Consider the following 13570-nt stretch of genomic DNA (forward strand, 5'->3'; position numbering starts at 1 on the left):
AGAGAGAGAGAGAGAGAGAGAGAGAGAGAGAGAGAGAGAGAGAGAGAGAGAGACTCTCAATTTGGCATTTCCATTTGCTCCTAATTGTCTTCTTTCTTTGTCTTCTAGCAACATGGAGACAAGAGATTCAGCATAGCATCTCTTAGCATCTCTATCTGTTCAAAGACAACTAATGCCTCCCCCCCCCTTTAATACATGAGAGATTCTGCCCATGGTGGGCTAGTTCTTATAAAAACCAATCTGATGAAGCGGCTGCTCTAAATCCCGAGATCTGTTACTCTAGGCAAAGCCAAGTATTATGTCTCAAGTAAACAGCTGTGAGGTCTGTGTTTTGAGACCTTATTGTGAATACTTACAGAAGCTTTGACTCTGCCCCGGGGCCGGTTTCACGAAAGGTGCCCTCTGCTTGTGTGGCGTGAGGGAGGGCTGCAGGTTAGAAGCATTGGCTTGGCATCTTGAACCCTTGCTTGCAGGTCAGTGCTGAATGATTTGGGGCGGATTTCAGTTCGAGTCCCTGTTACACAGCAAACCACTTCAGTAATTCTAGCTGTCTACTTGAGTTATCACAAGGTTTTAATAAAATGCCTCCGTAAAGTCCCTCTAACACCTGTTAAAACTTCTTCCATATCTTTTCTTCAATGGTTGATTTCTTTCCTCCCCCAAACAGCAGCCTCTTGTATTTCCACAGCACATATGTTAGTCACTCTCTCACAGTGAGCTGTGATGTGAAGACACTATCTTCTGGCTGCCTGGGGCCTTGTACGTATGCAGTGCACATACATACAAGCAGGCAGTTACAGACATAAAATAAAAATAAATAAACCTTCAATGCAAAAGTATTTATCTTTTCTTTCTTCACATTACATCTCGATCACCCACCCCCATCTTTCCTCTCCTCCCAGTTCCATCTTTACAAATCTCTCTCCCTGCCCCTCTCTTCAGAGAAGAAGCCCCCACTTGGGTACCACTCCACCCTGGGAAATCAAGTCTCCATAGGCCTAAGTGCATCTTGTCCAACTGAGGCCCAGTCAGTTAGAGGAAGATGCAAGGGCAGGTAACTGAGTCAGAGACAGCCTCCACTCCAATTGTTAGGGGACCCACATGAAGACCAAGCCACATATCTCTTACACATGTATAGGGGGCCTAGGTTCAGTCTCTGCATGCTCTTTGGTTGGTGGTTCAGTTTCTGTGAGCCCCCATGACGCAGGTTAGTTGACTCTGTAGGTCTTCTTGACAACCAGAGCTAATTCAGTTCTATTCCCCACTCTTCCAGAAGACTCCCTGACAGCCACCTGATGTTAGGCTGTGGGTCTATGCCTCTGTCTCCATATACTGCTGGATGAAGCCTCTCTGGATACCGTTACGCTAGGCTCCTGACTGCCGGCACAGCACAGTATCATTAGCAATATCAGGGATTGCTTATCTTACGTGAGATTTGTTTGGGTCAGTCAGTGGCTGGTCATTCCCTCAGTTCCTTCTCCATCTTCATCCCTGTGTATCTCATAAGTAGGACACATTTTGGGTTGAAGGTTTTGTGGGTGGGTTAATATCCCCTACCCCCCACTGGAAGTCCTACTTAGCTACAGGAGGTGGCCACTTCAGTCACCATCTCCCAAGCTGGTAGGAGTCTCTGCTAGGGTCACCCCCATAGACTCTTCAGAACCTCCCCATCCCAGGTCTCCAGTTAATTCCAGAGATGCCCCCATCAATTGCTGTTCCCTTTCCCACACTCCCTCTCCCCACACCTGATCCCCATTCCCCTCTTCACCCCCTCTCTTACACAGTTTCCTCCCTCCTTCTACCTCTGATGACTGTTTTATTTCCTCTTCTGAGTGAGATCCATGCATCCTCCCATGGTCTTCCTTATTAGTTTCCCAAAATAATTTCTTAAATAGTGGCTATCAGTGCTGTGTCATACCATAGTGGGTTATGTTAAGTAAAACGTTAACTGTGGGGTAGTCTATGCTCCTAAAAACTAAAAACACCATTTTAACTTCACAGGCAAAATGACCTCATGAAAGGTGCTTGTAGCTTGCATGCAGAAACTCCAGCTAGGGTTTGAAAACCGACGTTACCATTTGGGTATTTTTAGACATTTTACTTGAGTGCCTTAATCCTTGATGTGCTGAACGCTGTAAGGATACCAAGCTTGCTGTAGTGTGAAGTGTAAAACAAACCAAGTGTATCTTAGAACACGGTGTATTGTTGCCTGCTTTTCTCCTACTGCCAAGAAGGTATGTATTGGGAAATGGAGGCAACCTTGCTAAACCAAAAGAATACAGGAAAAAAACGTGCATAATCTCAGGGCGTAGGAGTGCCCACTGCTGACATGTTACTGTGGAGTCCAGTGTGCCCTCTGCCTCTCCCGCCCTCCATCTCCCCCATATTAAACCCAGCCAAATGCTTCCACTGATATTTTGCATTCTAAACTTAAATTAATGGCAGTTCCATCTAGTTCATTGCTAAAATTGGATCACATGATTTATACTGTTTTTAATCTACTTTTTATAATTATGATATTGCCAAGATTCTAGTTCATTAACTATTCTCTATATCATTTTTAATTGTGCACAGTAGTCTGAAGTATAATTATTCCCGTTTTTTTTTTAACAGTCTCCTGTTACTGGGAAATTAGATTATTTCTATTTTTTTATTATAGAGAGTGCTGCAATAAATATCATTATAATTTGGGAAGAGTAAAATGGCACAGGTTCTGGAGATGAGTGATCCAAGCTCCATGCCCCATGATCTGTAACCCTGAACAAGCTACCCAGTCCGTAGCTGTCTATGAAACAGGGATAAGAGAGCACTTATTCCTCACAATCTCTGGGTTACTCCATCTCAAGTCTACAGAGACTGTGGACACACTCAAGTGTATTTCTGTTTAGACCTCCCCCAAACTGTGTGATTAAACACAGTGCTTGAACTGAAGATAGCTGGTCAAATTCTGCATCAACATATGGGTCATCTCTGCTTCTGGTCTCCATAATGTCAACTCACCCTGGAAGTAGCAGGGATCCGAGGAGAAGGTTGGCTTTTGTATCGTAGTCTGCACAACTCACTGGAAAGCATTTAAGAGCTGACACACTAAGATGGTAAAGACCACTTAGAAAGGAAATTGTTCTTGAATGCCATCTAGGCTCCTGGACTCTGGTCATTCTTCCGTGGTCATCCCTCCGCAAACTTCTGTGTCTGCAGGTTCTGCCCTCATCCTCAGCTCCTGTTGACACAGGGCTCACTCTGTGGGGTCTGTGTATCAGTGGCTTTGTAGGAAAATACAGCCCAAGGCGTGAGGTTGTCACTTCAAAGCATGCCATAGTGCTTAGACACAGCCAGGAAATTAACCATGTCGGCATATGATATTTCTTTGAAAGCCTGCATCTCTTGTTTTTTTTTTTTTTATGGTGACATTAGCAATTTCTATTATAAACTCATTTCTATAAGGGCATGTGTTAAGGTTCCCTTCCCCCACTTTTGGTTAAATTCCAGGAAATCAGAGCTAGTGCCTGCCTGCCTGCTTTTCTGAGAAAATGTTGAGTGGGATGTGGAAAGGCCCATGGAGATGGGTCCTGTTTCCTCAGTACCTACTTCTTCTTCATATTGCTACTCTTGTAGCTTTATAAACCACATTCTGTGACATGTGTGTGTTTAGCCCAACTCTTATTACAGTATCACAGTGGAAAATAGGCCCTACAATAATTCATCATAGTTTTTAAAAACATTTTAAAACACAACCTTGGTTTCTTATCTAGGTAATTTCATAAGATAAAATTGTCTTTTTAAAGGCAATTTTATCTTATGATAAAAATGCCTGTCAGCTCACTTTCATTTGAGCATGAGAGGACACAGGTATTTAATCTGAGACTCCCACAACTTGAAGCTATGAAAACTCTGGATAAAGTCTAGCAAAGGAGAAAATACCAAGTCCTGGAGAAATTGAGTATCTGATATGAGTATTTGAGCTGCCATGTGTAGTTCACTAAAGAATGAGGTCAAAAGGTGGCAAGATGGTTCAGTGAGAAAAGGGCTTGCCGTGCAAGCATGAGGGCCTGAGTTCAAATCCCCAGTCCCATGCGAGAAGACAGATGTGGCAGTGAATGTCTAAGGCTACGATCACAGAGAGGATCTGAGGGCTCACTGGCCAGTCAGTCTAATCAATCACTGAGCTTCAGGTTCAGTGAGAGACCCTCTCTGAACAAAACAAAACACAAAACAAAAACAAAGGCATCGCAACGAGAAAGATACCCACATCAGCCTCTGACCCCCACACAGAGATATGTGTGCCACACCCCACACAACACAGAGCAGGTTTAATGTTACCTTCATGTGCCAGAAATAAGACCATTTGTAACAGGATAGGAACCAACTAGGCTGTTTTGGAATTAAAGCTGAAGAAACGGATTTTTGAAAGGCATAGCGGATTTTTCTTGGGTAGAATTAAGATTTCCCCTCACTTCTACTGATTATGAAGCAGGGAACACGTAACACAAGACCATATGCCTTTCTTCATAAGACTTTCAGGATGCTCGTTTCCACCTAAGATAAGGCACCGTGTATGTACAGTTTTAAAATAGTGCGGCTTTCTCTAAAGACTAAAATTTAACAGTTTTAAATTTTCAGTGTCTATGAGCGACAAAAGAGAGAACAGATATGAATAATAACTGGGTTTGGATCTCATTTCAGAGTTAGCACCTAATCTTATTTTGCGAAAGAAGATTGTGCACTGGTAGGTAATTGCTTCCCTCATCTGCCTGAAGTTCAATAATTCTCGCTCATTGTTTTTAATTCTGTTAAAGTGTGTTTATTAAAATACTAATGAGACCAAAGCCATGCTGATTAAAAATGGAATTATTCATTTAAACCTTTTGCTGTTATGAAATCCAGGGTAGATTATACTGTTGGAAGATGGAGCCTATGCGTCTGGTTGGGTTGTCGGTGACAGGCTCGGAACTGTTGGTTTCAAAAATATTATTCTAGGCCCGTTGCACTTAAGAGTTATCTTCAGAAAGGCGATTTTCCCCTAAGAGTCCTTGCTGGTGTGCACACTCCCCGGTGACAGTCATGGTATCTAATAATAAATGAAAACAGTTGGGGGACATGTGCCAAACCAGGTGTGTTTGTGTCCCTCTTGGGTTTCAGGGTGGTTGGGTTGGGGCTGTGTCTCTTCACTGAGTTGCAGGCATGCTCACTGATGTCTACTGAACAGCAACCCTCATTATTCAAACCTGCACATATAACACATCCTTCCATTCCTGCATCTCCCTTTTGCTTTGCAGGGTTGCCGGTGCCTGTTATCTTTTGGTGTATTGTCTTGCTTTCAGTTCTAGGTTGGATGTACTTTTGAAATAGGCCACACCTTTTATTCCACCTTTCTCTTTGGTGTCCCTGGGCTTACCGAGTGACAAAATGTTTGACGGTTTGTATCTTTGCGAACCTGACTGCAGAACAGCCAGGCAGATCTTTAACATCCTGGCTTCTGGCCCCGGCTTCCTTACCCTGTCACATGGTGGGTGCAGGCAGCCCTTTCCAATCTGAGCAGTTGTTCTTCCTGTTCTGTCTCTTTGCTTCTCCTTCTCAGTTTCTTGCTGCCTTTTTCTCACACCAAAGATGGCTCCATCTTTCCTTGCTTAAAATTTTTCAACTGCAGCCTCTTGCACAAAAGATTCAGTCCATCTGTACAAACTGCTCATCCTCACACACACACACCCCAGCCTCTTTTTCCTGCCACTCCCTTTCTGTCTCTCACTGACCCATTCATTACCATGGCCACATTAAACACCATACTCTGGGCTTAGGGAACAGGAAGAGGGAAGCCTTGGAGATGGAAAAGAATATGGTAATGTGTAAGCAGTGGAGTGGAGCCATCAGTAGTGCCAGGTGCCCTGAGCACCAGCTTGTGCAGTGCAGCTGTTGATGCTGGAGCCTGGATGCTAACCTTAGGATGTAGCAGAGTGCTTGCCTAGCTTTTGGGAAGGTGAGTTCAATCTGGTATTATAGCTCCCACCTGAAATCTCAGCGCTCCTGAGGGGGAGGCAGGAGGATCAGAAGTTCAAGGACATCCTCTGCTACATAGCTTGAGACCACCCTGGGAGACGAGAAACTTTATCTTAAAGAAAAAACATAAATAACAGTGGTGATGTCATGAAGAAGGCTTACTGCTCATCACCAAGGGGAAGAGAGTGAAGAACGACCTAGACCCGGCCTCGCACTCTTGACACCCTCCTCTTTTTTGTTTTCTTCCTAGCTTGTGACGGTGATCACTGGGGGCCTCACTGCAGCAGCCGTTGTCAGTGCAAAAACAGAGCTTTGTGTAACCCCATCACCGGGGCTTGCCATTGTGCTGCGGGCTACCGGGGATGGCGCTGCGAGGACCGTTGTGAACAGGGCACGTATGGTAACGACTGTCACCAAAGATGCCAGTGTCAGAATGGAGCGACCTGTGACCACATCACTGGGGAATGCCGTTGCTCACCTGGGTACACTGGAGCCTTGTAAGTTGGTGCGCCGTGGAGTCGCACTGCAAATACTGCGGTGCCTTGACTTGTGTTGCTGCCTCAATTGCTACTGCTGGGTTCAGGGTCCAGGCACCTCACAGATGGAGGGACCAGCTGTGATGGCCACTAGGGTGCCCTGCTGCTTGACTTTTGAATTTTAGAGCTCAGCCAAGATGTAAGGACCAGCCTCAATGCTCATCATATGGTGTGTGAATGAGGGTATTTGGGGGTTATCGTTGCAGGCATGGTTTTCTACTGAAAATCTCCCACAATTCCATCACTGTCTAGGAATAGTTAATAGTGTTCCAGGTGGCACTGCCTCTGTAGTAATAAACTGGATATATTCGGGTGGATCCAGAGCCCAAGAAAGAAGACTGAAATGTTTGCATGGAATGAAAGTCAAGAATGTGAAAGGTCATTGGAGTCATTGGTGCTCGTGGACACACATATGTCATTATGCACAGAAAAGTGCATATATCGCATCTACTAGGATGCATTGCACAAGTTTATAATAATAATATTAGTATATAATAAAATAATAATTAGTAGTAACTTCTTCATTATTATTATTATTATTATTATTATTATTATTATTGGAGAACATTGAAGCAACTCCTTAATCTCCATGACTTTATTTTGGGAAGTGCATTCTTTGGCTTGCTCCTCTTAACAGAGTTTTTAAAATGCAAAATTTGGCAAGGAAAAAAAAAAAGGAGAGAGAAAAACCTTCTTCCCTTACTGAGAAAATTATTCTCGTAAATCACAGAACTAATAGTTGTGGAAATGTAGCTGATTAGGTAAATATGTCCTGCTGACAGTGCTAATGTCTGTAAAGTAGAGCTAAAGGAAAAAAACAAAACAAAACAAAACAAAAAACCGAACTAGCCTAGAACACTCCAGGTTTCAGAAGAATAAATTAGTGTCTCCAACTGCTTAATTGTTAATATCACTATTGTGGGTTTTCATCAAGGTCAATGTTACACAGGACTGTAGGAAGCTGGGAAGCATTTGATCCGAGCAAAACCCAGGTGGTTTAGTGGGGAATTTAGAAGGGCAGTGGGGCTAAAGGAGTGGGGGCTTTTCATTCAAAAGAAGAGGGTGCTGAAAACCGATTGTGACCAAGCACACAACGGGAGCATGTGACCGTTTAGACCAAGGCTGTCTTTCAAGCTAGAACAAACTTTCCAAGGAAAGCAGCTTGCACTCCAGCTCAAGAGCTTTGTAAGCCATCCAGGGAAAGGATCCTCTTCTTCCTGGAGTTCTAGAACAGGGGAGCTTTCCCTCCACTTGGAGGTTCCCCTGGATGGATGGTGGGAGTTCATGCAGCGCAAGCCTAAGGGTCTGCATTGGGATCTCTAGCACCCACATAAAAAGCCAGGCATGGTCTTTGGCACCTTTAACCCTGGTGCTGGGAACCAAGGGAGGGAAGAGACAGAGAGAGGATCCCTGGGGCTTGCCGAAAACCATCTAAGCTATAGTGAGTAAGCTCCAAGTTCAGTGAGAGACCCCAAGGGAATAGGTTGGAAACTGGTAAAGGGCTCCCTACATCCTTCACTGGCCTCCACATACATACATTTGGGCACTACACACACACACACACACACAGAGAGANAGAGAGAGAGAGAGAGAGAGAGAGAGAGAGAGAGAGAGAGAGAGAGAGAGAGGTGCAGTGAGAGAGCCCAAACCAAAACAAGGACCCAATGGTCCATCAGGACATTTCCATCCACTCTGATTAGTGTTCTGATTAAATTAGTAATTACTGAATGAGGCAAGGTTGTATATTTCAGGGTTCTGGATGAGATCATGTCTGTGACTCTGAGGATCCTGTACCTGGATAGATAACAGTGTCTTTCGTTTCACTTAAATCCCTCAGCTGCGAGGATCTTTGTCCTCCTGGCAAACATGGCCCACAGTGTGAGCAGAGATGTCCCTGCCAAAATGGAGGCGTGTGCCACCATGTCACTGGAGAGTGCTCTTGCCCTTCTGGCTGGATGGTAAGTGTCCCTTCCACCCCCAATGGTCACACATTCCAGGACACAAAAGAGAATATCATGTGGAGACATTAGCACAAAGGCAAGTAGCACCGGAGGCTGTGACTCCCACGCTGGGAATACACAGCCATTTGAGAACAAATCTCCCAGTCCAGAGAAGCCAGGGGGTAGCTTCATCCCTCACTCGTCCGTAGATTGCGTTAAGAGCCCTCATGGAAGCAATAATGACCATGTTCTGTGCATTTCCCCCAAAGGAGGAAAGAAGCTCTTATCTGATCTCACAAATGACAGCAGCCGACAAACACTGAAATCATTTAATAACTGCCTTGACAATCGTATCCGTTAGATTACCACTGTCTATGATAATGTCCCTCTTACCAGGATAAGTGTCGCATGAACATATTAGGCTGTCATATAAATCTGAAGAAACACCTAAGTAAATCATGCAGATCACAAACTGGAGAACTTTCCAGAGAGTGTAAGACTAAGCCACCCTCAACAAAGCTTCCCAGACTTTGAGCATAATGCTTTCTCTCCATGTAGAGGTTCTATAGGCCTACTGCAGTGTGGGATACACCGTGTGAAAGCATTACTGATTGCACACGTGAAACCAGGAAACAGAATTCGTTCTCATCCTTCTGAGTGGGTTTATGCATGTCTGCTTGAAGAAAGCAGTGTCTTACAAGAGCAGCTTACACGGTCATTACCATGTCTGTCCAGGGACTCTTCTTGCATAGCTTCTGGTGACTTCTTGACATCAGGATTACCAGGACTCACTCTTCTGTTGTTTCTCTGCCCTGTTTCTCCAGAGCTTTGACTCACGTGATTGCCCGCCTCTCTGTCTTAGCCTTCTGTTGTCCTCTGCTTCTTCAGCGGCTGACTCTCCCGCTTCTGAAGAGCTCTTCCTAAACTGTTTCTTCTGCGGAAACTTCTCTCAGGCCCATGGCTTTAGCAGTCAAATACTGCTCTCCTGGGACCTTTATCTTACCTTCCCTGAACCCAGGGATTTGTAACTACCCTGTTAGTTGCTCCAACCTTGGTAGACTGTAGTTACAATGTCACCAAATGTCCGGACTTCCTTTCAGCCATACTTTATACAGACAAATGCAGGGGTTATCTGAAATTATTCTTTATTGTAAACAAAGAATATAGACCCTTAAGATATAAGGGAGAGTTTTATCAAGACCATTGGGGCATACATACAATGAGTGGATCAGACTCATGACGAAGATTATAAATTGGCCGAAATCTGATTTTTAAAGCAAAGTGTAGGAGCTAGGTAAGAATGGAGTTAGAGGGTGCAGTCTTTTGTTGAGGGCCAGTGGGTTGTAGGAAGCTATGGAAGGATCACTGGGGTACTTTTAGCAGGCGCAGCAGAGCAAATGTTAAGAAACTAAACCTACTATATATATAGGTTTAGTTTCTTATATATATATATATATATATATATATATATATATATATATATATATATATATATATATATATATATATATATCAGCCCTTTGGATCTGAGTGCAAGTCCACATTTCTTAGAAACCCGAGTAGAAGTGTCAGATTATCTTTGAATCCTTCTCTCAGCTCCTGTATTCAGCCTACCGCTAATACTAACTAGCCCTTGCTGGCTTCTTGGCAAGGGAACACTCTTGCTAGCATGTCAGTGTCCAGGGAGCTCCAAGATCTCTGGGGGAGGAGCTACAGGCATTTCACTGCTAGTGCCTTTGAGCTGCCTCATCTTGAGGTGGCAGTGTTTCCTTGATACCTGGAAGTTATGATGTGGGAAAGTCATAGCCGCAGCCTGGAACTATGAGTTCAAAGGCAGAAAGATGAGTCCACTCAGTGGGCCCCAGAATCTGCCCTCAACTACTTCCTCTAGGCCGCAACAGATGTTTCCTAATAGAAGCTTCCAGTCATGAATTCCTCTGTGGATAACTGAACTCCCAGCTTAAATTTCTCCTTTTCAACATGTTGTATTGTTGTGTTAGATGTTTCTAAAGGTAAACTGGCCTTCCTATCACACACACATATACATACACACACACACACACACACACACACACACACACATACACACACAGGCACATGCAACATGCATATCAGCCAATAGCACCATCATCATAATTCTGCTTGCTCACAGTAGGCTTAATTCAAACCCAGCATTTCAATAGCATCTCTGGACATTACGAGGGACCGTTATGGGTCGTTAGAGTCAGACCCTGAGAAAGTGAGCATTTGCATCAGACCCCACCACATATCCAACCTTGGTCAGCTGTTCACTGGTCCTTGGTCCATCATTCCTTCAGCAAATGTTATTATATTCCATCAAGTGCAGTGGCATGCACTAGTGCAGAGTGATTAGAGCTATTTTTAGATCTACTCTCCTCATCACCCATGAACAAACCCGGCAAAGGTAACTTATCTTTGACTCTCAGTGCTCAGCACAGCGCCTGGCATGCAGATGATTTTCAGTTCAACACTAACCTGAACCATCTCTCAAAAGCTTTTATGGTTCCAAGAGCCTGTGGAAGGATCTTTCCTGCTTGTGGATAGCTAGAAACCACCAGGGAGAACTTAATTAGCTCACCAACTGCCTTTGTGGGTAGCCAGTAGTTTAAAAAAAAAAAATGTACTCCTTACGCTATCCAGAATAAACATTTAGTAAACCATCTGGTGTTCCAGCTCGGCTCCAGTTTCAGAGTACACACAGTCTGTCCCCTTTGAAAGAGAGAGGATAATGAAATAACATTAGGGAAATCCCACTATGCTATGTTGTTTGCACTAATTATGACTCCAATAAATATTCTATTGATTATAACTCCAGTAAATCAGAGTCCATAAGCCCAAGTTACATAGCAAAGTAGAAAGAAAGTGGGGTATTTCATTGATAGACTGAGATCTGGGGGTCATGTCTTCCTTTCATAGACACAGAATTGGAATACACATGGCTGTGCTTGCTAAGGAGAGCTCCTAGGGTAAGGAGAAATGTCCTAGTGGCTTGTTTGGGTTTTCTCCTCAGGAAATAAGTTTACCTCAGAAATGCTTGTTGGACCTGCTTGGAAATATGTCTTTTCTTCTGAAATAGAAGTTAACCCTGCAGATGTTTTCCTTAGGTGATGTTATTGTTAATTCAAATACACAAAGTTTTAATCTTATGCCATGTTAATATCATATCATAATTATAATATTATGTCGTGTTAAGAAAAGAACCTAATGATAGCGTTTAGCGTCTAGGGAAGCATGCAGATGCTCTGTGTGCGCCAGATGTTGCTGCTTATGTAGGGGCGCTCAGTGAGCATTGCTGACTTAAGTGCACGTAAGGCTCAGAACAATACTTGGGAGGGTTTATAGATCCCTTAGGTTGCAGTAATAATTTTATGTAACTTTAATGCAAGATTCCGTTTTTAATAGGAAATTTTCTTAGGACCACTCTTCTGGTGTCTTAGAATGTAACTTGAGATACAGTCTCTTAGAGTCAATAGGTCACTTTGAGATTTCTCACATTCTAAAGATGGTGAACATTTTTTTTGTGTTCTGAAATGCCCTTCATCTAATTTTCTCACAGCCTTGTCCCCAAATCTCTCCCCCCACCCTCTGCTGTCCCTGTTTTCTTCCTCTGCCTTCCCTGGTGCTGGCTGGTGGCCCATCTAATTTTCTGAGTCTCTTTGAATTCAGGGCACAGTGTGTGGTCAGCCCTGCCCTGAGGGTCGCTTTGGAAAGAACTGTTCCCAAGAATGCCAGTGTCACAATGGAGGAACGTGTGATGCTGCCACAGGCCAGTGTCATTGCAGCCCAGGATACACAGGGGAACGGTAAGGACACACTTGTGTTTCTCTGACTACTCATAATGAATATAATTCTAATTATCCTAATTAGAAGGAAAGTTTGGAGAGTCGAGGGAGCGTGCTCAGCATCGTGTGTCTATAACTACTATCTAATACTTCAGAAGCATCCATGAAGTCTAAAAGTGTTCAAAAACCTCTATCCTCATGGAGTATATAGAAACTGAGTCACAGAACAATAATAGTGAATTGGAAGAAATCAGAAAGACATTAGGAAAAAAGACAATAAAACATCAGGTGGTCAGAACCCACGACAAAGGCGTCATTTGAAATGTTGAGTATTTAGGACAGACGCTTGACATTTTCAATATTTTTTAGGTAGATTTAAGATATGAGGAAATGGCATGTGAGGAAAGGGATGCAGTGATTGACAGGTTGATTTTCAAATGGAACACATACTTATGGTCTTATATGAAGTATAGATTCCTTTTCATTGCCCAGAATATCCTTAAGAATGTTAGTCACTGGTGGCAGAGAGATGGCTCCATGATTAACTGCATACTGCCTTTCAGTTCCTAGCATCAATGTCAGATGGTTCACAAATACCAGTAACCCTTGTACCTCTGACCTCTGCAGGAACTTACACTCAAGACTATATACCACACACAGGCACATGTGAACACACTACTACTACTACTCATCATCATCATCATCATCATCATCATCATCATCATCATCAACATCAACATCATCATCTGAATAAAAGAATAGTCATTGTGTTGATTATATTGTATGGAGGTGACAGCATCAGTTCTGTGGGAGAACTTAGAAGTCTGTGAGCCATGTGAAACAGAGCAGGTGATTTTGCTCTGTCTGAGCTCCTGAAGCTCTTCCATGCATGGTTGGCCACTTCCTGTATTAAAGGGCAAGCCGTTACCTCAGTGGCTCTTCTTGCCCTGCCTCTTCAACTTTGCTCTAGGTGCTCAGAGACTGGACAGCCAAGTTCATTGCCTATGGCGTGGAGTCACAGTACAGTGACCTGGGAGGCAGACAGGCAGACTGCCTAAGAACGAGGAGCCCATGTCCTTGCAATGCTTAGGCATGGCACTTTTTTCTCCAGCGTGTGATACGATTTAGTAAACTGAAGGTCATGGAGCAGTCCTGAAGCTTATCCACAAAGCTTTTGTGACTGGGTGGTGTGCAGGAACCGTGCAAACACTAGCAATTGTGCATTTGGCTAATATCTAGGAACATTGTATAATTATACACCTCTGTATTTTAATGATATATGTAAACTAAAAAAAGC

General features: G+C 43.6%; 1 protein-coding gene across 1 annotated transcript in view; it reads left to right on the forward strand.

Annotated features, from left to right (window-relative positions):
- Positions 1 to 13570, forward strand: part of Megf10 (multiple EGF like domains 10) — a 161250-nt gene that overhangs the window by 93765 nt on the left and 53915 nt on the right. Inside the window, exons 7-9 of the mRNA XM_021214325.2 lie at positions 6245 to 6491; positions 8368 to 8488; positions 12158 to 12294. Coding sequence (XP_021069984.1) covers positions 6245 to 6491; positions 8368 to 8488; positions 12158 to 12294 — 505 coding nt within the window. The remainder of the gene's footprint in view (positions 1 to 6244; positions 6492 to 8367; positions 8489 to 12157; positions 12295 to 13570) is intronic.

The sequence above is a fragment of the Mus pahari genome, chromosome 15 (assembly GCF_900095145.1).
Source record: "Mus pahari chromosome 15, PAHARI_EIJ_v1.1, whole genome shotgun sequence".
Classification (NCBI taxonomy): domain Eukaryota; kingdom Metazoa; phylum Chordata; class Mammalia; order Rodentia; family Muridae; genus Mus; species Mus pahari.